Consider the following 26820-nt stretch of genomic DNA (forward strand, 5'->3'; position numbering starts at 1 on the left):
AACTGCTTCCTGGTTAAGTTGTTAGATGAAAAGATCTTGTTTATTTATTCCTGGCATAAACCCACAAAGAATAAGAACAGAAGACATGCAAATAAAATGGAGTGCTAAGTACAGTACTGTGCTAGGCACCTTTACAATTGTTACCTCAGCTAATCATCACATCTGTGAACTGGGTATTATTTTAGAAACAGAGTTCTGAAATTTAAGTACCTCGCCCAAATTCATGCAGCAGTGTCAGAGCCTGATAATTCTCACAAATAATTTGCCATGCCACTGTGTACACAGCGCCGTTTCTGCAGAGATTCAAAGGTGGAAGAGGAAGGATCCTTTATAATAAAACACAAAATTAAGCAACTCTCCGAGTTCCCCTTGTGCATCGGAGATGCTGTGGCTCTGGAGGAAAGAGTTCCTCTTCTGGCCTCTCAACCACAGACCAAGCAGTAACAACGCAATGAAAATCGACCCTCTCTCAGGTCGGTTTCCGCTCTCGGAACGCAGATGCTGGGACCATCGGGCTCGGGGGGGACTAGAGAGAAACGGACACGCGGCCCGCCAGTTGCCTGGTAACGCCCGCTGCAGGAGTCCCAGCGAAATAAGGTCCGGGACAAGTGTCACTAGCCTTGAGTGGGACCCCAAAGCCCGTTGTCTCCGCGCCGGCGGCCTGTCCCCGCCGCTTGGCGGGCTAGGGCAGGGGAAATGTTGCAGGAGGAGTCGGATCTGTCTCTCATTATTGCTCAGATAGTCCAGAAACTCAAGGGCTCCAGTTTGTACGCCCAGTTGGAACGGCAGGCCTGGGTAAGCGAGGCGGGTGGGGAGGGATGGGGACGGCGGGGCTGCGGCAGTGCCTCCCTCCTCTGGCAGCCCGCTGACCTCAGCTGGGGCCCGCCCCTGCCCGCTCCGCTCCGGTGCACAGAAAACCCTCTCTTCCAGGTCCACTCGCTCAGCCTCGCGTGGGTAATAGAGTAGTTAAAGAAGGGTGGGGCGCAGCATACCTTTCTGGAGGACACAGAAACGCCAAAGCTTTGTATTCATGTTATAGCCCTTTACAGGGTCTAATTGTTTAAATTGCTAGAATCAGTGGAGATAGTTTGAACCACACCTTCCCTCCTCTTTTCTGTTCTGTAGGGGGTTTGAACCCCCAGGAGCCTTTTTGTTTTAGCATCAATCTGTCACCTTCTTACACTCTACCCTCCCTGCAATAATTCGCCCTCTCTCCGTCCACTCCTCATTTATTGAGCATTTTCTAATGTGCTAGATTCTTTGATACAGAGATTGATCAGGAGATCTTTGCCCTTTTGTGTGTATGCGTGAATGTCATTTAAATGGAATTATTCAGTATGTATATTTTTGTGCCTGGTGTGTGTCATTTAAAATAATGCTTTTGAGATTCATTCATGTTGTTGGTATTTCAGTAGTTCTGTTTATTTTTCAGTGACAGTTGACATAGATGTTATATTAGTTTCAGGTGTACAACATAGTGATTAGGTATTTATATACCCCGATAAGTCTAGTTCCCCTATGAGTTCTGTTCCTTTTTATTGCTGAGTAATATTTCATTGTTTGGATAGACTGACTTGCTTATCCATTCATTGGTTGCTGGGCATTTGCAGTTACAAAGTTACTGGGTTGTTTCCAGTTATAGGGACTATAAGTAAAGATGATATATACATTCTGGTATAGGTTTTTGTTTGAATATTTGTTTTCTTTTCTCTGGGATAAATATCTAGGAGTAGAATTGCTGAGTTGTACGGTAAGTATAGGTCTAATTCTATAAGAATCTTCCAGACTTTTCCAAAGTGCTGTAGCAATTTACATTTCCACCAGCAATTATGAGAGTTTCAGTTGCTCTGCATCCTTTCTAGTACTTGATGTCAATTTTTATTAATTAATTACAATGTTCTGATAAGAGAGTAATGATATCTCATTGAAACTTTAATTGCATTTCCTTGATGACTAATGATATTGAGCTGTTTATATCTCTTTGGTTCAAATCCTTTGCCCATTTAAAAAAATTGTTCTCTTATTGTTGAATTATAAGGATTCTTTATATAAAGGACACAAACAAGTCCTTTATCAGATACTCATCTTGCAAATATTTGCTCCTAGTCTATGGCTTATCTTTTCATTTTCTTTTTCTTAAAAATTTTTTTTTCTTCATTGATTTTAGAGAGAGAGGAAGTGAAAGGGAGAGAGAGATAGAAGCATCCATGAGAGAGAACATTGATTGGCCACCTCCTGCATGCCCCACACAGGGGATGGGGCCCACAACCTGGACATGTGTCCTGTCCAGGAATTGAACCGGTGAGCTCTTGGTGCATGGGTCGACGCTCAACCATTTGAGCCACACCGGCTGGACTCTTTATTTTCTTAACTGAGTCTTTAAAATAGCAAAAAATTTAATTTTGATGACATAATTTTGTCAATTTCTTCATTTATGATTTGTACTTTCTGTATCCCACCTAAGAATCTTTTCCTAACTGTTTTGTTCTCATTTTATAGTTTTAGCTTCTACATTTAGATCTGTGATCCATTGTAAGTTCATTTTTGTATATATTGCAATGTAAAGCTCTCTTTTGCATGTTGATGTCCAATACCACACCTATTTCTGGTGCCTAATTGCTCATTTCCTTGGCACCTTTGTTGAAGATTGATTTAAGACACACACACACACACACACACACACACCCCTCTTTCTGGCTCTCTATTCTGTTCCATTGAATTCTCTGTTTGTTTGTTACTATGCTAATACCACATTTTAAATTTTTGTAACTTTTATTCTTGATATCAAGTATTAGTTCTCCAACATTGTTCTTTTTCAAAATTGTTTTGGTTATTCTATGTTCTTTGCTTTGCGATATAAATTTTATAATTATCTTATAAATTACTATAAAAATTGCTTGTAGGGATTTGGATTAGGATTCTGGTGAATCTGTTGATCAATATAGGACAATTGACCTCTTAATATTAAATTTTCTGGCCCATGAATACATTTTATTTCTCCATTCATTTATATCTTTATTTTCTATTATTAGTGTTTTACAGTTCCATATACAAAGTTTGCACATATTTTAAGATTTTCCCTTAAGTATTTCATGTATTTTGATGCCGTTATAAATGTTGATTTTTTTTCTTCTCATTTCAATTTCCAACTGTTTCTTGTAAGCAGAAATGCAATAGACATTTGTCTACTTACCATGTATCCTGCAACCTTACTGAGCTTATTTAGGAGATATAGTACCTTTTTTGGTATATTGCCTAGGATTTTTCAAGTACATGTTTCATATAATAAAGACAGTTGTACTTCCTCTTTTTCAATATGTATGTCTTTTATTTATTTTTCTTGCCTTGCTACAGTGGCTAGTACTTTCACTACAGTGGTGTATAGATACTTTTTATTTGGTTGAAGAAACTATTTTTCATTCCCGTTTTTCTGAGAGTCTTATTATGAATAGATATTGAATTTTGTTAAGTATCTTTTTTTGTATCTATAGAGATTCTTAATGTGATTTTCTTTTAAATATGTTGATATGGCGAAGAGTACTGATTGGTTTTGCATTCCTGAGATAAATTCCACTTCATCACAATACATTTTTATATATATCTTGATTTAATTTGTAAATATTTTGTTGAAGATTTTGTGAGTATTTTTATAAAAATATTGGTTTGTAGTTTTATTTTAACACCCTTTGCTAGTTTTGATACTAAATAATGCTGATCTCATAAATTGAGTTGGTCAGTGTTCCCTTCTCTCCCATTTCCTAGAAGAATTTGTGTAGAAGTAATATTATTTCCTCCTTAAATGTCTAGTAGAATTCCAGGTAAGGTCACTGGGGCCTGTAATTTTCTTTATGGGAACACTTTTAATAAGAAGTTTAATTTTAAAATATATGCAGGACTAGTTAAGCTATTTATCTTGTTGAATGTGTACTTGAAAAGCATTAGTGTTCTGCTGTTACTTTTCTATAAATGTCAATTAGGTCAAATAGATAGACCATTTTGTTCAAGTGTTCTCCACCTTACTGAGTGTGGAGGCTTCAATCAATATAGTCAAGGGTTTTGATATTACTGTCATTAGCTTCAGTGTATCACAGGCTTCAAATTTGGTGGGCTGGTATAAACTTTGTGCTTAGAAATGGACCTGGAGGTATTGGAGGGGTTTTCTCAGTGTTTCTACCATATCTAACCCTGTTTGCCTGTGCCATAGAGGGAGGTCCCTCTCCATTCTCTTATCCCTTCCTCAGCAATTGTTTGTTGTTACTCAGTCCTAAGTTCATGGTAGGTCCAGATGTTCTTATTCTCCTGGCCCTGTCCCAGTCCTGTGCATTGGGGGTAGGTCCTTCTCAGTGTTCCTTCCTCTTCTCCCTCTGCAGCCATACTCCACCTTGTATCTGTGGCAGATAATGGGTGAAAGAAAGATTTCTGCCCCTCCCTAGTGTGGGCTTACCTCTGATTTGTACTGGTATAGGATCCTAGGCCCAAGAATTTTCTTACCTTTCCATGAGGAAGATGGTTTTTCATCTATCTTACCCCCTGAAGCAATGAATTATTGCTTTGCCTTCAGAGTGGTTTGGTTTCTGAATTCTTCCCTAGAGATTTAAGACCTTTTCCTCACATGAGAGGAGAGTTTGGACAAGGTGGGCACGGTTTTATGCTTGTTCTGTTGTGGCAGCCTGTCCCTTCTTGCACAAAAGGGGGCTCTCTGCAGTTCCCTGCTCTGCCCCCAGTCTTTTGTGGGGGCACCTGGTGGAGACCCATGGAAAAGAGTGTGTAAAGGTGTGTGAATCCCCCTTGAGTTTTGAGCTCCCAGTTATTCTAAATTGACATGCTAGCCCACATTTAATCTATAATAGTTAAAATTTTGCTAAATTCTTCTTTCTTACTTTTGTGTGGTAGCCCCCTTTTCCTCCCGTGCTCTGTCAAAGGTCAAATAGTTTGGAGTCCCCTCTGTCCTTGGAGGGGCTTGTTACTCTTCGGAATTTAATTCACTGGATTGGCCTTCATTTTCAATTTCCTGGTGGGTTCAAAAGTTACGACTTTGTAGATTAAACCACTTTATCTCATATGTTACTATGAGAGTGACAGTGCTTGTAGTGGCTTTCTACATTCTATGCATAACAGAACTCTAACAATAAATATTTAAGGATTGCATCTATGTCTACGAGAAAGATTGGTCTGTAATTTCCCTTTTTATGTAATGTCTTCAACAAGTGTTATATCGAGGTTATGCTGGCCTGATAAGATTTTCTGTTTGCTGCAAGATTGTTATGAGATTGTTTTTTCCCCTTAAATGTTTGGAAGAATTTTCCAATGAAGCCAGTGTCTCAAATTTTCTTTTGGGAAGTTTTTTGTTCTTGTTTTTTAAAATTAGTAGACTTTATTTTTTAGAATAGTTTAGATTTATGGAAACATTGAGCATAACATACAGAATTCCCATACATCTCCTCTCCCCTTGCACACAGTTTTCCCTATTATAATATCTTGCATAGTGTAGTACATTTGTTGCAATTAGTGAACCAGTATTGATACATTATTGTTAAAGTCCTTAGTTTACATCAGGGTTCACTTTTTTATGTTGTACAGTTCTATGTGTTTTGACAAATGGATGTCAAGAACTCACTCTTCCACTGTCTTACAGAATAGTTTCACTATCCTGAAAATCTTCTGTGCCTCTACCTACTCATTTCTTTCTCTTCTCCTAAACTACTGGCAAGCAGTGATTTTTTTTTTTTTTGCTGTCACTGTAGTTTTGCCTTTAATGTCATAGTGTTAGAATCATACATACATTATGTAGTTTTTTTCAAACTGGCTTCTTTCATTTAATAATATACATTAAGTTCTCCTATGTGTGTTTTTTTTTTCCCCTGAATAATGTTTCTTGTATGTGGATGTATCGCAGTTTATTTATAAATTCACCTATTGAAAGATATCAGTTGCTTCCACATTTTGGCAATTATGAAGGCAACTGCTATAAACATTCCTATATAGATTTTTTTTGTCAACATAAGTTTTCAACTTATTTGGATAAATATCCTGAGGTGTTGTTGTTGGGCTGTACAGTTCAGACTATGATTAACTATGTTAGAAGCTGACAACTTGTCTTCCAATGTAGCTGGGCCAGTTCACATTCCCACTAGCAATAAATGAAAGTTTCTGTTGCTCCACATCCTCCCCTGTATGTGGTGTTTTAGATTTTACCCATTCTAACAAGTATGTTGTGATATCTCACTGTTGTTTTAATTTTCAATTTCTTTTTTTTTTTTTATCCTCACCTGAGGACATTTTTCTATTTTTTTTGTTCAGGTAGAGTGGGAGGGGGAGAGAGGAAGAGAGAGAGAAACATCGATGTGAAAGGGACACATCGAGTGGCTGCCACCCGCACGACCAACCAGGGCCGGGGACAAACTGCAACCGAGGTACATGCCCTTAGCGGGAACCGAACCCAGGTCTCTCGGGACCGCAGGCCGACGCTCTAACCGCTGAGCCAAACCGGCCAGGGCAATTTTCAATTTCTTAATGACATATGACACTAAGCATCTTTTCATATGTTCATCTGCCATGTGTATATCTTCTTTGGTGAGATGTCTGTTGAGATCTTTTGCCCCTTTTTATATTGAATGTTTTTTTTATTGTTGAGTTTTAAGAATATTTATTCTAGGCCCAGGCCCTACAACAATTCTAGGCCCAGTACTTTAGGAGGCCCAGATAAAGTACTGCCCTCATAAAGAGACGATAGTGTTAAAAAAAAAATACGGTTTCACAGTCCCTAACCAAAACCTGGGGCCAGATATGTTTTGGAATTCAAATGTTTTTCAAGTTTTAGAAAGGTAATTTATACATATTCTGCATGTTCTTTAATATCTTTACCATCGTCTCACAGCACCCAGTAATTATACACATTACTATTTATGCAGCAAAACGTATGAATTTTCACATTCAATATGATAAATAAGGACTATAAATAGTCTCATGGCAGTTCAGGTCAGATCAGATTTTCCTCTCAAATGAGTTCAAGTCAGGACAGATTTGATCACTAATTAAGTTACACAAAAACTTTGGTTTTCAAAGCTCTTTTGGTTTTGGAATTTCAAGTAAAGGATTATGTATCTATACCTAGAATATGTGACTGTGAGAAAAAGTAGGGCAAAGAAATAGAAAGATAAAACAGGGTAAGGAGATGATTACATGGGGCACTCAAAAACGTGTATCTGACTGGTTCTTAAGATAAATAAAATAACAGTCCTCTAATAGTATAGATTCATAAAACATAATTATAGGTCTTTTAAAAGTAATGCCATCTTGGGCTTGAAAAAATATGTGCTATTAATGTTGCCTTAGTTTGTATCCATTAGCTCAGACACTCAGTAGAAATCAGCTAATTCTTAAAAGGCAACTTTACAATCAGCATTTGATAATTATATATATATATATATATATATATATATATGCCATTTTTATTAATTAATTTTTGTTACAGATGTCTTTCCTCTTCCCCCCAGAGACACTGGCTGTTTTTTTGTGACACGCTTTTAAACTGTGAATCTGGAAGGTGTTTTCCTGCACCAGCATTTTCTGGACTGCCTCCACTTTGTCTGTTTCCCTGTGCCCAGAGAGTGCTGGAGTGGTGTGGCCCGACTGAATTAGAAAAATAAAATCACATAGAACATTTCTCAGCCAATATAAATGGTTTTAGACTTTTCCCCTACTTTCCTCTTTTAGTATTATAATTAAACATTGACTCTATTTTAATGTATCCTTTTATATATTGAAGTTTAATTATTTAAGATATTAATGTGATAACGTAGAATTTTGTGTTTCTAGAAAGGGGTTATGGTTTTTATTTCTGAGTTTCCTGAGTTCCTTCATTAGGAAGTCAACCTGCATCTTAAAATTGCATTTGTTCCCTCATCCTCTGGACACTAGAATAATAGCCTAAATCCAAATTTGATGTCTAGTATCAGATCAGCATTATTACTTTGTATCATGCATAATTTGGATTTAAAATGGATGTTGTGTAAAACCTCAAATGTTATTTCCATTCCATTAAATATTTAATGTCTTATTGCTCAGATTGTTATTATAAATAATAGAATTGTGAAAGGAAGGAACATGAAAGAAGATAGGCTTTGGAGAGAGAAGAAATAATATAAATGTTAGGATGTTGTCATACGTCTAGAACCCCAGAGTATCTCATTGCTAGTGTCTCTTTACTAAAAACATGAGAAATTGTACCACAGATATTGCTTTTGTACTCACCATTGCCAGAAACTTGTACCATGTATAGAGAATTTAGAGATCATAAAAAGGAGAAAAGAAACTGACCTTTATTTATTATTTATTTTAAGAAAATGAAAATTAAATGGATTAAATTAAATAGATTTTAATTAAATATGTTTTATAAAGCATGATTAGATAGGACATATATTGGTATTTAAAAGCCTGTGCCATGATTAGACCTTACTATCATATATCTTTTTTTTCCCTTCTCTCTAGGGTGGGAATTGGCATGTACTAGGGGAAGCTCCTGATTGAACTACTGCAGTTGATATATAAATGAATAATTCAGGGACTCTGAGTTTGGTGTGAACCAAGGAGTGGTATTATCCTTACCCATATCTAACTTGGAAAGTAAGATAGTGAAGAAATGGTACAGGATTTCAGAATAAGTAACCTCTGGTCTTCATAGAATTAATGTACTTGAGGAATAAGATACCTATTAAAATGTAGGTTTGCTTTATGTAATAAGTATATCTCTTCATGTTTCATTTCAGCACTGAGTTACTTAGAGAAGGCCACGTAAGAGTCTTGAATTAAGTAAGGCCACATTGCAATGAGAAGGAAAAGGTTGATTAGTAAATGTGAACTGAAGACTGTTTCAGGCATAAAGTATGTTGTGAAAAGAGGCGAAGAAGTAAAGATGTGGACTGAAGAGAGGGTAAGACAGCCAGTGCTGGCAGAGAAGAGGTCGGCTTGGGGACGTCAGCAAAGAACGCCAGGGAGGGATCCTCTGGTGCGAGAAACCAGAGCAGGCTCCAGTTATACACCCAGACCGAGGCTGAGGCATGGTCAGCTTGCACAGAGCCGAAACTGCCCATCTGAAACTAAACTCCTCCTGGCTACACGGCCTTTCTGCGAGGACTGCTAGGATTACAGAAACAGTCTACAGTTTTAGAAAGAACCAAAAGTGTTAGGAAGAAATGGGGATACCCAATTTTACATGTTTTAATGAGCTTCTCTTGTGCGGTGGTGATGGGCTCTTGACAGAAAATAGATGAAGTCCAAAACAATTATATTAACAATAAAAGAATGTTTGGGGAAAGGATATTATATCTTTTTTCTTTTATCACACTTTGCTCAGAGTTTTCTGTTTATGTTCTTCAGTACACTGTGAGTTCCTCAAGAGTGAGGGAGGACTATGTCTTGGGTTTTTTTTTTTTTAATATTCAACAACTAGAACATAGGAAGTGTTCAGTTAAGTACTGAAAGAAGAATGCAAATGAATAGACATAGACTAAGGTATTAATATACTGGAAGGAAACGGCTGGGATGGAGAAGGCTTGGATGGCACTCAGGGTGGGTAGATGGAGTGAATTCCCAGTGTAGGAACACAATGTGGCTGAGCTTCTAGAAGGTTTCTGTCTTGGGCACTTCCAGAAAGAGATTATATAGGCTGGATGGGACTAGATTTTTAGAGGATTGTAAAAGCCAGGATGATTTGCCTTTATTTCACAGGCAGTGAATGGGGTCACTGACGTATTTTGAGGAGAGTGAAGACATGAAAGTGGTTTTAGGAACGTTGCTCTCACATTAGTAACCAGGACAGATAGGAATAGAGAAGAGTGTTCCGGCTTCCTTCTCTTTATTTCTTCCCACATTCTATCGGGACTTACGCTGTTGCACAAACTGTCTGTGCACAGGAGCACCCCGTGCCATTGCTCAGTCCGTCCCCTTGGTCTGTCCTCCTTTGCTCCCCTTTCCCAGTTTCTTCCATTGGAATTAATTGTTCATGTCTCTATGGATAATACTTCTGTTATAACATTTTCTTTCTTATAGTGTAGTTCATTTCTTTTTAATTGGCTATTTCCTTTTCCAGATTAAAATTCCAGAGAACAAGGACAAGGTCTTGTTTGTTTTGTGCTTCCCATGGGGCTTTGCAGGTGTAGATATAAGGAATCTGTAGTGTAAATGCATTCATTGAAAACATGTTTGTGAAGCACCTACTATGTGGTAGCTATTGTGCTGGACCTTGGTACAGAGGTGAAAGACACTTGTCCTCAAGAAGCCGATAGTCTAGAGCAGTGATTCTCAAAGTATGGTCTGTGGATCCCTGGTGGTCTGTAAGACCTGTTTAGGTTAAAACTATTTTATATAATACAATAAATAATATATATAATGTATAATACAATAATATCTCTTTTAAAGAAGAAAATTTCCTTGTGCTGACATTTGTGCTGATGCTAAAAAACAATAGCAGTGGGTTTAACTGCTGGTGTTTTAGCACAAATCAAGGACCTGGGTGTTCTATGCTCTCTCACTGGATTATATTTCTGATCCTATTCTTTGCCAGCTCTTATAGTGAGCTGGAGGCAGTTTGTTTAAAAGAAGGCTTAATTTTTGTTGTAGATATTTTTAAAACCTCTAACTCCATTCACTCCTTCTCTGCCAATCTTTTACATTCAATCCATTGCCATCTGGGCACATCTTATAACACAACTTTAACTTTGGATTTATAGCCTAAAAATAACTGAAAAAAATTTTATTTTAGTCTCAAAATATCCTGGTTCAGGTATTAGTTTCTCTATAAAATAAAGAATAAAACTGAGATACAGAGAGGTAAAATGACTTGACTGAGATAATATATGAGACTGAGAGATTATTCCAGGTTTTCCGATGCAAAATTCCACTCTCATTTAGCCCCAGGTGGTTTTTAAACTATGCTGTGTTTCATCAAAGATTCTGAAAATATTCTATTCATTTAAAAACACTTGATTTAAAATTATATTAAGAAGCAACACTCTTTCAAATGCAATGTTATATCAAATACTACATAATCCCCTATGGTGCTTCCAAATTAACTTATTTCTGGGTAGATCCTAGGAGAAAAACCTTGCTTCTCCCATATTTCTTTATATGTTTGGAACACTTACAAATGTGTCACTGATAAGGAAGTATGTAATTCTGCACAGGTCTTTCAAAATATTTGGGCTTGTGCATATCCCTCATGGTGCATGGTACAAGCAAGGCCCCCTGCAGGGGTATGTGGTGTGCGGTGTTGGCCAAGTGGAGCGCAGGCACACTGGCTCCATCGTGGCGTCCTGCTGAGCTGTGGCCCAGGCGAGCAGGAGCATTTCGTGGTAGTAATTCCACGCTATGCATACTTTTAGCAGTTACAAGTACCAGAAGCTCTTTGTCTGATTTTTGTATTTATGATAATAATTTTAGTGATTTGTCTTCAAAATAAAAATTTCCACTCCCTTCTCTTTCAATTTCCCACAGCAGTTTAACCGGAGAGTGTGCTGAGGTTGCCAGGAAGGCTGTTAAAGATGCAAACACTTATCTCTGTGAATCAGGATTTTTCTTTATACTGAGCAACCAAAGCACAATATAAAAAAAAATTGTATATTGAGACTATATCAGAATAAAGCTGTGATTTTTAATGTTAACCATACCTTGCTCCATGAGGAAAGACTTGTTCTCATTGTCTAGAAATTCCACTTTCAGGGTGTGTTTCATAGCAGCGTTCCTACCAGGGCTCAGATTTTGTCTGGGAAGAGGGTGATGCTGCTGTGCCTTTCCATGTTGCCCTGTCACTGTCCTGTTTTTGATTTTCAAGTTTCTCAAGATTTTTATAATTAGCTGAGATTATTAGTTAATGTGGCTTGCCTTTGATATAAAAAACCTGTATCTGCCCTGGCCAGGTGGCTCAGTTGGTTGGAGCATTGTTCTGTACACCAGAAGGTTGCAGGTTTGATTCCCAGGCTGCAGGTTCCATTCCCAGTTGGGGCACGTATGGGAGGCAACCTATTTCTCTCTCACATTTGTGTTTCTGTGTGTCTCTCTTTAAAAACCAATAGAAGCATATCCTTGGGTAAGAATTAGAAAAAAAGTGTATCTAGGAGGTGTAGCAACTTTGAAGTATTGAAATGTTTAGAAGTAATAACCAATTTCTCTCTTGAAGTTCTTTAAATTGTGCTACCTCTGAGTCATTTCCAGTACAGGCTTAGTGAAAGAAAATCTGTTTCCCTTTGCCATGGTACTTTTGAATAATGAGCAGAGTTTTGCAGACTTAAAATCCTAGGAATAACAGACTGGAAACTAGCCTCTTCAGTTAAAAATAATTTTTATAAAGTTCTTTGTTTATTTGTAGGGAAATTTGTTAAAAAGGATATAACATAGTTTGGTCAATATAGTTTTGTCAAACAACAGTTAATGCCAAGTTGATACTTGGGTTACAGAAATGAAGAAGATAGGGTCTTTGCCCTTGAATTGAACAGTTAGAAAGATAAGTGCTACAACAGAGGAACAAGCAAGGGTGGGGGGAGTAGAGGAAGCAGGTGCAATCTGAGGGATGTCCTGGAAGCTAGTAGGTCTTCGCTAAGGTGGCGAGGGAGCACTGGCATCTGAGGAAACAACACGAACAAAAGCCTGGAACCCTTAACATATTTGACAGTTGGGGAATCAGTGAATATAGTTCACTGTGACTAGAGAGTAGGTTGTGTGTAGGGAGGAGGTATAAGAAAAGAGATGATGTTGGTAGCTCGTTGGAGGAGCAGCTGATGGATTTGGAGAGAGAAGATGGTGTACAGGGTGAAGGGCCAAGCGTGCTCACCCTGTTGAAAAGTTTAGGCTTCTTGAGTATGCTGTGGAGAGCCATAGCCAGGAAAGACTTACGTTTTAGGAAGAAAATGCTGGAAGAATGACTGAAAAAGGGAGATATTGGTTCATTTATTTAATAAGCTTTTATTGAGCACCTACTTGCGAAAGTAACTGTTCTAGGCACTTAGGATACAGCAGCGAACAAATAGACAAACATATCTGCCCTAGTGGAGCTTACCACTGTAGTGAGACAGACAATATACCAATAAACATAGTAAACAAATTAATCACACAGTATATTAGGAGGTAATACATGCTAAGAAAGAAGAGAAAGTAAAATAAGAGGGTGTGAGACTGGGGGTGGTTGGCAGGATGCCCATCCAGTTCAGAAGCTGTTGCAGTGATCCAAATGAGACATGGGGAGGACTCAGCGTGGGACTTTAGAATGGAGAGACGGAATAGATGGGGGACATGTGTTTCTTCTTCTTCTTGACCCTTTTATTGATAAATAAAACACAAATGGAAACTACACACATCTATAATGTAATGAGTTAATATAAGATGAACGACCTTGTAAAATCCACCCTGGTTATATATATTTAAAAAAAGTGAAATGTTGCCAGCCACACCAGAGACTCCTTCATTAGCCCAGTTCCAATCTCAAACCCCTCCCTCCCCCACAACCTGATTTTGGTAATCACTTTCCTACATTTCTTGATAGTTTTATTAACCAAATGTATATCCTTAAACACTCTAACTTAGTCTTGCCAATTAAAAACATTTTTTTGATATGCCTTTTTAAAATAAAGTCTTTTAGAATGTACAGATTTCCTCTCCTCCCCTTCTTTTTTCTTATAATTTACAAGCTGAAGAACTGGCCTGTTTGACTTTTATAACTTCTCCCATCCTGGATTTTTCTGATTGCATACTCATGTTGAAGCATAACATGTACCTCTGTCCTTTGTATGACTTTTAAATTGACAGCTGGACCCAGAAGCTTGAGCAGATGCAGGTGGCACCAATATCGGCAGCAAGTGTTCTTTCTTCGAGAAGCACATAATGTCTGGTTGTCTTTTGCAATGTTATTAGCTGTTTCTGCTTGATGCCTAGAATTAGAAATTCATTAGAGGGTTGTAAAATGGTGATATTCTAATTATATCATTTCTGTTTCAGTTATTAGCTGGAATCCATTTTAAAGAGACATTTCCTCTTATCTACAATTTGGTTACCCAGTGGTACAGTTCTCATAGGAAAGGCAGGATAAAAGACTTTTCCTTTATTTACCAGTTTTCGAGGTAATAAGTTGGTTCCCTGTCACCCTCAATTCTTGTTACTTTTCAGTATTTTCTCCCCAATCTGGTTTTGTCTGGAAAGGTTGAATTCATAGGTGCTAGGTGGCTCTGGGCTCTTGGACCTCATCTGCTCTCTTGGATTAAGCAAAACCCCTCTCAGTTTCAGCTCCTGTCCTAAAATTGGCTTATCATATGTTCTAGCGAACAACCCTGTTGGCTGTTTTGGAGTTCTCCTGTTTTTACATACATCAGATTCCCCCTGCTTCCCGCTGCTTCTCCCTCCACAGATGCTAACACCATACATGTGGATCTGGGTCTGTTGGCTTGTCCCCAACTGCTTGTATTTCAGGTTTGTAGGGCTATCTTATCATCGGTTTTGTTATACATCTTTTCCATGGGATTTTGGTTTTGCTATCTAGTTGCTTAGTCTGATTTTATGTGGAAATAAGGAAGATTAAAACAATAACAACAACTTACTGCTACCAATACCATCTTTCCAGAAATGGGTTGAATCCTAGAAGAGCTAGAGTGGAATTGAGAGTAACTGAAGTTTCTGACTTGGAAGACCTGGTGGATAGTAATTACATGGGTGAGGATTAAAAAGTAGAAGAGCCCTGGCCGGTTTGGCTCAGCGGTTAGAGCATCGGCCTGCGGTCCAGAGAGACCCAGGTTCGGTCCCCGCTAAGGGCACATACCTCGGTTGCAGTTTGTCCCCGGCCCTGGTTGGGTTGTGCAGGTGGCAGCCACTTGGTGTGTCTCTTTCATGTCAATGTTTCTCTCTCTCTCTCTCTCTCTCTCTCTCTCTCTCTCTCTCTCCCCCTCCCACTCTATCTGAACAAAATATCAAAAAGTGTCCTTGGGTGAGGATAAAAAAAAAAAAATTAAAAAGTAGACGAGAAGGAGCGAGGTAGTAAGTGGAAGGTAAGATCAATATTTTTATTTCATAGATTTGGAATGCTTATGAGATACTTTAATAGAAATGCCTTATTAAGAAATAGGCTTCTAGAATTTGATAGAGAGAGCTAACTGACAAAAGATCAACACACTAAAAGTAATGAAGCCATTATAAGTTGGAGAAATTACTAGTTTTGGTAAAAATTACAGTATGAAAAATCAGTAGAATAAAAGGCTTACACTTGTATATATGCATAACCCATGGACACAGACGATAGTGTGGTGAAGGCCTGGTGGGGGGACTGGAACAGGGTGGAGGGGGTCAATGGGGCAAAAATGGGGGACATCTGTAATACTTTCAACAATAAAGATAAATCTAAAAAAAGCTGTACTTGAAGATGAAAGAAGCACTAATAAGCATTTATGAAATAGTAGTTTTATATTTTTTTCATATATATGCACAACAAATGCAGGTTCACATTGGGCAGCAATCCACTGAGGAAGATACTACTCAAAAATCCATTTTATGGCTGCAACTAAACATTTGGACACTAGGTAGATGCTGCATATGTTGGGTATTATATTAAGAGAATGAACTTATGAAATCTGAGTATTTTTTCTACTAGAAAAATAGATGTTAAGTATTCATCAAGATAAAAGCCCTAGCCCTGGCTGGGTGGCTCAGTTGGCTGGAACATTATCCTGTATACCAAAAAGGTAGTTGGTTTGATTTCTGGTCAGGGCACATACCTGGGTTGTGGGTTAGATCCCCAGTCGGGGAGTGCATGGAAGACAGCCGATTGATGTTTCTCTCTTTCACCCTCTCTTCCTTCCTCTCTAAAAAGCAATAAAAACATATTCTCAGGTGAGGATTAAAAAAAAGAGGTAAAACCCCTAGATGATGGTAAATATTCTTAAGCTGAGTTGTTATATTTTGAGTAGACTACAGTATACTATCACAGATCCTCTGTTTTAAGAGTAGGTGAAAAAGCCTTCTCTCTTTTTGAGCTTGTCTAGTTCGTTCTCAGGTTTTCTGACCTCAAAGGGGAGTTTTAAAATAGTATATACATTTAGACACTCCTTTTTAAAATTTTCATTAGCATTAAATATCAACCCAAATGACTTACTTTTGACCTCTGACTTTTTCTTCTTTCTAAAATTAGGCCAGTCTTCAGAGACCTGAGATTAAACTTGAATCACTAAAAGAAGATATTAAGAGATTCTTAAAAACATCAGGTCTGTAAGTTTCTCTTTTCTAATTATTTAAGGCAAAATAGGAAATACTTTATTTGAAGGGAATATTCCATTCCCAGCAATCTAATTACTCATTCAAACTTGGGAAACAGCTGCTGGGTAGGTTTCTATTTGGGAGGAATTAGAACTTGCAGGAATTTTAATAAAATGCTGAAAAGATGCAGGGGCACTGGGGGGATGACTGCTTTACATTAATTAGTTTTAAATACTGTTTACCTTCCTGATCAAAATACATTCCGAATATAGGAAAATTCTCCCTGGTTAAGCAACTTGTCTTTTACTTCTTTTGTGTGGCTTTTCCCCCTTCTACACTTCTTTTTCCCTCCTCTTTTCTACCCTTTCAATGAGCACAAGGAAACCCCACTTCTTTTTAGAGCAAGAAGAGAGGTTCCCTACTCTAACCTTTGCACATGGAAACTGAGATGTTAAGCAATTTACTTACCCAGAAAAGTTCAAGTAGTTAGCAGCCAACATAGCTGGTCTGACTGGTGGTAGCTTATATTAAACAACCTGCTCCTGTCGCCCAGGAGTTCACTGACTAGTTCATTGTGACTGAGTACTGTGGTCTGTGGCTGCCACGTGCCCGGCTCTTTCCTGCCCTTCTCTTGGGACAGTCCTCACAGCACTAGTTGTACAATAGCCAAAGATGTCGGCATTCATTGAGCAGCCTAGTGGTAGAAGAAGGAACTTTTCCTCCCATCTTGAGAAAATGGTGCAATAGTTTGACTTAAAAAATAATAAGATGTCGTCAACTTGGCTGCTCTGTTTGCCACGGGATCTAGTGGGTGCACAGGAACCAAATCCTTAACCACACTTGACACAGCAATTGGTAGTTGATAAAGTTCCTCACAAATAGATATAACATTACAGTTTTAATGAGATAAATTTAATTAAAATGTATATTTATTTTTGAAACTAATATACTTATATATTTTATTTTTTTAAAAACAGGTTGGGAGAAGAAACTTCAGAATGCTGTTTATAGTGAACTGAGTGTGTGAGTTTTTCCTACCTATGTTGAAATACTATGTTTAGCTATATTTACTTTGTAAGTACTGAATACAGTATTGCTCTATATACTTATGGTATTATTTCTCATTAGTATTCATATAACATTTAAAATTTAATACTTTTAAAAATTACAGTTCTGCCTGAGAAATAATAATGACCAGATGGAGTTTTTATATCACCAAAAATTTTACACTAAAAATTCATTTATTCAGTGTAATTAGGGAATAATTCTTGTAAGTTAATATTTCAGAAAACTGAAGCTTACCAATATCCTTCTTACTGTTGCCATTTTGGATATTACCTTTTTTCTCTATATATGATGCTATTAAACACAATTAACTTTTTTTTTGCAAAATTGGTATTAAGAACATCAAACAAAATAAAAATTAACTTTTTTGTTTATGCGGACTAACCTTTAGCACCTGTTGAGGTATATAGAACTATTCGCCATTACAAAAAATGTAGACCTAGAATGTTGTTAGCTTTTGTTGTTTATTGACTATTTCATTGTTTATCGGTTATCTATTGAGTGCCCGCCATGTGCCAGCACCACACTAGGACTGGGAATGTGGTGCAGAATGAGAAGAGAGGTGCACTAGGCAGAGGGAACAGTGGGCTCAGAGACTTGGAGGTGGAACTGGGGCACCTTGGAGGAACAGAGTGGAATGGCTGGATGGTACAGGGAAAGGGGCATGGTAAAGGATGATGTGAGCTAAGTAGGCAGGAATGTTCTTCATACTCAAGGCTTTGTAGACTGGATCCTAATAGCATTTAGGTATCAATGTAGAATTTTAAGCAGAGTAGTGACATGATCATGTTTGAATTTTATTCATTCAACAATGTACTGGTCATCTAGTATGCTCCAGGCATTATGCTAGACACTGGGATTGCAGTCACTGGTGAATAAGGAAGATGTCGCTCCTGGTGAAGAGCCAGACAAATTGGCAAATAGGTAGAAAATAGCATGGAAGAAGGGGGTACTGGTTAAGAATCTGATGGATAAATGCAGACCAGAGATGCTGCTTTCCTAAAACAGTGTCAGTGGGGTAGAAAAGCTGAGAAATGTGGGGGGGGGGGGGAGGCTTAGGGGACAGGAAGAGGAAGGAGTCAAGAATGATGCACAGATTTCCACGCGTTGTTCCTATCTGACAACCTTCTCTCTTCAGTAAGTGCACTCAATTTCAATCCTAAATTTCTAAATTTTATTAAATTTAGAAATAATTACTATAACAATGGAAGGATTTTAGAGTGACATATAATTCCAAACCACATATCCCTTTACAAATGATATGTTGAGTACCATGAAATAATATAGTTTTTAAAACTGTCTTACATATAAGAAATACTGAAATATCTAGAAATTATCATTTTTTCCTTTGGGAAAGGTGATGTATTTAGGTACATGGAATGTAGATTTTAGTGGGAAAAACAATTAGGTAGAAATAATCAGTAAGTGAAACTGCCTTTAAATTAGGTAGAACAGGTTGTTTTTTTTCCTATTCTAGAAATGTTTATTATGGACATTTGAGCCTCTTACACTTAGGTTCTGGGATAGGTACATGTGGCTTGGTATATCATTAACCCTTCATGTGCTAATGTCCCACTTTGGACGAGAATTTCTTGAAAATTCATATATGGGTTTCGATTATTGGAACATAGTTGCTCTGCTGTAGGTACAGGTCTTATAACTAACTTCAATAGGAATTATATGTTTTTGTGTGAAAGAGATTGGAACCTCTAAGTGAATGTTGAACTATCATGTTTTCCTGTTGCCTTCTATGTGATTTCATGTCACTCTGTGCCTTGATCATGATATTCCACCATTCTGGCTTTTCCAATTTTTAAAGATTCCAATGTTTCCACCTCAGGATCTTATGCTGGCTTTCCCTTTGCCAGGAATATCCTTCCCCCAGATCTTTGTATGGTAGGCTGCTTCTTCTCACTCATGCCTTAGTTTGAATAATAGCTCCCCGGGGTGCCTTTTCTACCCTTCCAAATCACTTCTGCCTCTTTACCCTGCTCTCATTTTCTCATGACACTTATTACCGTCTGGTATTATTCTATGTTCTTATTTGTTTTTATAATTATTGACTTTCTTTACTAGAATGTTAGCTATATGAGAACAGGGGATATTGTCTTAATCACCACCATATACTCAGTACCTAGAATGGCTCAAAAATTTGTTGAATAAATGTTTTCTTAATAAAAGCAATACATTTCGAATATAAACTGTAAAGTTACTTAGAAAACAAAGAATTAATAAGACATTACAAATTTTTAATTCTATTAAATTTTTGAATTTATGTGTTATATATTAAAACACAGCTATTCCAACAGATATTTATATTATCATTTCAACTGTGTAAAAATATATAATCATATGGAAAAGAAAACGGGGGGAAAGGAAAAGAGTTGATATGTTAGTAAGTCAATGGCTTTCTTCAACCTTAAAAAAATTCCTCTAAATGTTGTATTTCTGTGTTAAAATGAACAGTTAAGACAATTTTCATGAACATTTACAGAGCCAGATATTTTTTTAATTACCTCAATTTATGAATTCAGATTATTATGCAATTTAACAAGTAATTAATTTGCTAATCTAAACTACAGCACTGGTAGGGTAAGAATTAAAGTGTTGTTAGGCTGTTGCACTTTGTGTCAACACACATACTGCTAACAAGTATTCTGTTTCATTCATAACACATGCTACAGAGGTAAGTGACTTCTAACCAAGAAAATTAATTAATTATCGAGAGTAATGTACAATATTTAGCTGCCTGTTTTTGTCCTTAGGTTTCCTTTACCTACTCATCCTGCAGCACCTCCTGAACATCTTAAAGAACCTTTGGTATACATGAGGAAAGCACAGGTTGGCTACTGTTTACTTTTATTTTTCCATGCCATGGTATACACTGCAGAGCGAAAGATCCTTATGGTGTCAGGAGTATATTTTATTCACTGCATGAAAAACTGGGTACCAATAAAGTGATGTGAACAGTGTTTGCATACTCTTCCTTTTCACTTTCAGTAACCAAGGACCACACCTTTTAAAAGTAATTCTGGATACATTGAGTAAAAAAAAAATATAATGTACCATACTGGTCTGAAATTTAAAATATGATAGAAGTTCCCCACGCGCTGTGATATTAAAGGAGTGAAATGGGAATGAACTGACACACTCTTACCTTAAAATTTTGGCTTTTGAAGCCAGTGTTGCTGATAGTGTATATGAAAAATACTTGTTCTCACAGCAGGCTATTAGGTACTAATTGTGTTCTGTTGCAGAACTCCAGTGAACCTGCAATCTCAAATGGGCTGAAAATAACTAAATATCATTTTGAAAGAATAAAATAAAATAATTTAAACAGAAAAAACATAAAAAGCTGTTAAAAAATAGAATAACTCCTGTCACATGTCCCTAACTCTAAACTCCTTTGCCTTGGCTCAGCCAGGTCCACCTGCCTGCCAGGTAGCACGTTGGTACCTCAGTGCTGGCAGGACTCTGACTGCCATTGCCAGGGTGTTTAATGCACATCACAGAGTCGGGCTTCTTTCTCCATCATAGTCTCAGACATTATTATGGAGAATTTTAAATATACACCAAAGAACTCCCATGAACCCACCACCCAGTTTCAGCAATCACAGTGGTTCCGCTGCTCCTGAGAAATTTTCTGCTTCTTGGAATTACCAGGCTCCACAGCAGTGGATGTTAGGCAGATCTTCATTTTTCTATTTCATTTTCACTTAAGAACCCTCAAAATTAAATTATGAAAGGAAGCAATATAAACAAAAAACATGGAGATATTTGAGGATATATATAATATGTTTCTATCTCTAGGTTGTACCTTTATGGCTAGCAATCAGACAGCATTTATTTGTTATTGATATGTCATAAAGCATAATCATTAAATGATACATGTGTGAAAGAATTGTTTGATCTTTTGTTGTACAGATGTAAACTAAAAAAAGAAAATGTTAGGTGTAGGTATCTTTTAGTGAAATTTGAAAATTTCCAAAAGGTTTAGAGAAAGTATTAGTTTTAGCATATTAGGTGTAAGAAATGAAACACAAAACTTGGTTTCCTGTGATGACTACAAAGACGAGATAAGTACATAACAGGTCTGTTCCTACAGCCTACTGCAGTTGATGAGAGTACATGTGAATGTAAGTGTATGTATTGTGCATGTGTGTGGACTTCTCTCTTTTCTTTCCGGACTTACCCACTAGATCAGGGCTCTGCACACTACAGTCCATGGGTCAGAGCTGCCCTGCCACCTATTTTTATATGGCTGCAAGCTGGGAATATATTTTCATGTTCTTCTGGTTGAAAAGCCAAAAGAAGAGTAATATCTTATGACCCATGAAAATTATAGGAGTTAGAAAATGTTTTATTGGAAAATAGTCCTGCTCTTTTATTTACATATTGTCTATGAGTGCTTTTGCACCACAATGTTGGAGTCACATAGTTGCAGTAGAAGCATTATGACCTGCAAAGTCTAAAATATTTACTGTTTGCCTTGTTACAGAAAGTCAGCCAATCCTGCACTAAATTATTCATTCTTTAAGAGCAGGGAATGTTCTTTTTATTCTCAGCAGCTAGCATAGTGCCTATCCCACACAACACTGTCAATAAATATTTGTTGAAATAATCTATTCTTTAACTATGGTCACACTAAATACTTCCTCCACCAATTAGTGTCTGCCTGTCTTCTTACATTGTTCTCGAGTCATCTAGTTCTTCAGCTCTCAGTTTTACTGGGCAGGTCTCTGGATTACAAAACTACCAGTCCATCATGTTCTCTCCTGAACCTCATAATCTCTTGCCCATTAGACTTCCATTCTGTCTGTCATTCCAGTCCTCAGCCCAAGGCTGCATCTACTGTCTACTTTTTCTCTTCCCCCAACCACTGAATATTTGGGAGGAAAATCACATAAGTTTATGTGTACCATTAATTTTGGCTAAATCCATTTATTCATTTTCTAGTAGATTCATTTTGCTGCCTGTAAATCCTTTTATAATTAATTATTTATTACCTGATTTCCAGTTAGGTTTTCCCAAAGTTTCTCTATGCTTGTGTAGCCTGAAATTCTACCTCTATATCACTGATTTTTAACATTTGCTACTTATTTTATTAAGAACAGGTAGGTCATTTCATCCAAGGTCTATAGTTTCCCTCTCTGCTGCTACATCTCTTTTGGCTCCAGTCTCTATGATCAAATATCTACTGTGCATTTCTTCTGTTAGATCAGACTCAGCATGTCTAAAACTGAATTTATGGTGTTATTTCTAAAATGAGTAGATCTTCTTGACTTTCCTAGTTTTAATTATTGGTTTCCATCATTATTATAGTAATTTAGACATGAACTATCTTTGATCTCAGTTTTCCAAATCCACATAGTCACTAAGTTCTATAAATTATTTCTTTCCATAGTCTTAGAGCCTTCTATTCTTTTTCGTTGTCAAGGCTGTTACCATAGTGATCACAATGACCATGATGATGATAATGATGATAATGACTATCTCTCATTGAATGCTTACTTTGTTTCAGACATTAATAAACATCCCTGCCTTATTCTTACTCCTCCTAACTTTTAATGAGTCTCTCTCCCTCTCACTTAGTGTCATCTCAACACAATTAACTTTAACTACAAGAAGATGAATCCTTATACTGTATCTCACTGCCTTCTAACAAACCTTTCGTGACTTCCAATTGCCTAACAACTTAAATTCCTACTCCAGAGCCCAACATTTAAGAATTTTTACTACTTGTCCCCAGCTTCCTTTACCTTTACCAGTCTCTGCTGACTTATAACTATCCTATATGCCCATCCAAGTGAATTATTTTGCCTTTTCCTTTTGTATCTTTAACACTTTTCTTATTTTATTTTTAATCATGGAAAGCCCTTTCTGCCTGATTTGCATTATGAAAACCCTATGTATTTTGTGAGGATCAGCTCAAATGACATCTCTGATGTTGTTATTAACCTGTTGGAAAGTATCTCTCCCTCTTTGGACTCTTGTAGTACACAATCATTTTATGGTCCTTATCACTAATTGTATTCTATTATAGTGATTTCTGTACATATCTTTCTGAAGTTTATGTCTTTTGAAATCAGTAATGATTTTAAAACATGTTTGTATATCCATTACATCTAGTGTGCTGACTTTTATATAGCAGGAGCTTAGTAAGTCATGTTGAATGAATAGTAAAGGCTTTTGCTATCTCTTCTGCCAATGATTACAGTATTCATTTAAAATATATTTACTGAATACCCACTAGGAGAACACACTCTGCTACGTGTGATAGGGATTCAGAAATAACTTAGATTCTGGCTTCAGATAACTTTGTGGTTTAATAATTGAAAGAAGACTGGACATAGGTGGTTGTAATGTAAGGTAGGAAGTGCTGTGAGCTCTAGGGCAGGTGGCTAGAAGTTTGCAGGAGCACGGGCAGGAGCTGAGGACAGGTGGCTTCTGACCAGGCGTCCTTTGCTCTTTGGAATCAAAAAGCACTTTAAAATTTTTAGTTAGTGTTTTCTTCCCCTTTTATTCCGTAAAATATGTGGGCAGAAAATACTTTGGAACTAGACCCTGGAAAACTTTGATTCCCTGTTTTTTCCTATTAAAGTTTTAAGAATTATTTTAACTTCACTTAGCTCTTGCTTGTATGTTCAGAGTTGGGATGCAGATCAGCTCTGGGCAGTTTTTGGCTGGATCGGTGTTTAATTTTCTGGGCTGATGAGGGAGAGAGTCTTCTTATACTGCATCAGCATTTCCCTGAGCATTTTCTGCTAAATACTAGCCCTGAGAGATGCTCCACAAAAAAGGGTTCCATGGATAAATAATTTTGGGAATTGAGTCACGCACCGCCTTCAGATTTTATTTTTTACAAGAGTTTTAGATATGCAGATTTTATTTTTTGGAGGAAGACCACAGATGTAAAGTCCTGTTTATATTCATCACATCATAAGGTACACTGTCAACATGATTTATCACTGTTTCTGTTGACCTTGATCACCTGGCAGTGGTGGTATTTGTGAGGTTTCTCCATTATAAAGTCACTCCCTCCCCCCTCTGTATACTGTACCCTTTGGAAGGAAGTTACTATGTGTAGTCCATACTCAAGGAGGGGTACTGTACTTCTTTGAGGAGGGAGCATCAACAAATTATTTGGAATTTTTCTTCGTGGAAAAGTTGTGTCCCCCTCTTCCCCGGCCATTTATTTATTTTTTCAATCACTTATTTATATCAGTGTAGACTCATGGCTATTTATTTTATACTTGGGGTTTAATCCAAAACTTCTTAATTTTGTTTCTTACAATCTATTCTGACATGTTAAAGACACAAAGAAGTTTTGCAGTAAAGACACTGTTCACTTTGATTTAATCTAGTGTTGTTCAAACTTATGTGGCCATGAAACCCTATTTCTATATAAAATACCTTGGGAACTACTTTGCTACACCTTCCAGAGAAAGCAGTATTGGAAGAAACTGATATAATCGGGATAAACATAAGTTTATGAGTTTTTTTGTGAAACAATACTAATAATACATAGAGCTCTAATTATGTGCTAGGTACCATTCTAGTGCTTTACAAATATTTACTCACTTAATCTCATGACAAGCTTATGAGATGAGTTACTCATAATCTTTCATTCAACTTCACAAAAGATGGAAGTGAAAGACTTGGAATTTGAACCTGGAAGTCTGGTTCCAGATGGCATTCAGCCTGTTTCTCTACCCAGTCCAGAAATCCTCAGGCAAACTCAAGATAGGCTATGTGGTTGAATTTACTCTGTTCTTTATCAATCCAGTAACCTAAGGAAAAATGAGAAATTTGTTAGTTTTATCTAATTTCAGTTCTCATCCCCTTCCTAATTGGTCTTTCTGCCTTCTATATTTCACTCCATTTCTTAAAACTTAAGACTTTTAGGATATAATTCCAACCCTTTACTTTTGCTTACGAGGCTGTAAATGGTCTTGCCCCTTTTTATGGTTCAAGTCTCATCTCTTGCTTCCTCACGTGGTCCCTCCCTACCCCGCCACCTCCCACCTCACTTCCACTCACATGTGCATTCTTTCTCTCTAATCATACTTGACCTCTTTCAGTTGTTCCAGCAGGAGGACCATTGCTTATGCTGTTACTTCTGCCTGAAACTGTCTCCCTAAAAATCCCACCTATTTCTGGCCAAGTTATGCACATTCTTCAGGTATTAGATTAGATGGTAGTTTCTTTCAGAAAGCTCTCTGACCCCCAGTCTCAGATTCTCAAGTACTTTTCCTGTGTCTCCAGTTCTCCACTTGGGAAGCACCCTGTACTTCCTACCACAATACTTGGGTTGTTTGTATTATTACCTAGATCCTGTCATTTCTGTGAAACGGGATCCTTGTTTCTCTTTTCACAGCTGTATCTCCAACCTCTGGCTCAGTGCCTGGCCCATGGTAGATGCTCAATATATATCACTTAAAATGATGAATGGTGTAAACAAAAAATACAAAATGTTCCATCCTAAAAAATATTTATACCCCGTTTCCTAGTATAATTTTACATCTAGAACCTTATCTAAAGGAAAGAATCAGAGAAACACAGAAATTGAAGTTCATGATAAGAATAAAAAATTTAAAGGAATCTAAACGAATAGCAATAGAGCTTGCTTAAATATAACATGGCGTTTGCAAAAGACAATGTTATACAGGCATCAAAAGTATCATTTTTGAAGAAATGTTATGAAATAAGAAAGTGCATACAATGTAATCTTAAATGGAAAAATCAAAATATATGACAATATAATTCCACCTTAAATATGTACATGAATGTGTATATGTATACACATATATATATCTCAATTATGTATATGTACATAGAAAAAAATGAAAGAAGAGAACAAAATGTTAACAGTTGTTATTTATTATCTACAGTCTGTTTTCCAAATTATCCTAAATAAATGTGTTACATTTGTAATTAAATAATTACTAAAATCTTTTTTCATTAGGTAGCTGAGTTAGGACTATTTTATTTTACTTTATTTTTTTTGTCAGAGTGAAGAAAATAATTTTAAATTTTTATAATTTCAAGGTTTTTTAACTTGCTATATATTTATTATACAGTTGAAAAAAAACTTATTTACTTCCATTGTTATAAAAAGTAGCAAGGTGCTAGCTATTGCCCATTTAAATATTTGTATACAATTGTGGTTCTTTTATAAATCTGTTGCCTCTCATGGTTTAGAGATTACCTTATTTATAAAACTCTTGAAATCCTTTGAGTTAATTTCATACATTCCAATTATTAGGGAAACAGATTTGAAGGCAACAATAATTTCATTTGGCGAGGATATGAGTTTGGGTAAAAGGTAATGTCTTCCTATTTAAACATTTTAAATGTAAAAGGCCGTTTATTTTCCTTCTAAATAACAATTTAAAGCTTTATTTTCTGTCTTTTGGGTAGAAACCATCACTTTCTTTTTATTTTGTATTAGTGAATTGTCATTTTTCAAGAACTTTTTGCTACTTCCATTCTTTTTTTGGGGTGCTAAGTGTATATTGAAATTTTTAT

The 26820-nt window shown here is 36.8% G+C and overlaps 1 protein-coding gene across 1 annotated transcript in view; it reads left to right on the forward strand.

The window, feature by feature from the left end:
- Window positions 1–640: 640 nt before the first annotated feature.
- The window catches only part of TBC1D19 (TBC1 domain family member 19), a 117546-nt gene continuing 91366 nt past the window's right edge, over window positions 641–26820 (forward strand). Inside the window, exons 1-4 of the mRNA XM_036266080.1 lie at window positions 641–795; window positions 16163–16235; window positions 17205–17250; window positions 20058–20133. Coding sequence (XP_036121973.1) covers window positions 697–795; window positions 16163–16235; window positions 17205–17250; window positions 20058–20133 — 294 coding nt within the window. The 5' untranslated portion in view covers window positions 641–696. The remainder of the gene's footprint in view (window positions 796–16162; window positions 16236–17204; window positions 17251–20057; window positions 20134–26820) is intronic.

This window comes from Molossus molossus, unplaced genomic scaffold (genome assembly GCF_014108415.1).
Source record: "Molossus molossus isolate mMolMol1 unplaced genomic scaffold, mMolMol1.p scaffold_m16_p_1, whole genome shotgun sequence".
Lineage (NCBI taxonomy): Eukaryota > Metazoa > Chordata > Mammalia > Chiroptera > Molossidae > Molossus > Molossus molossus.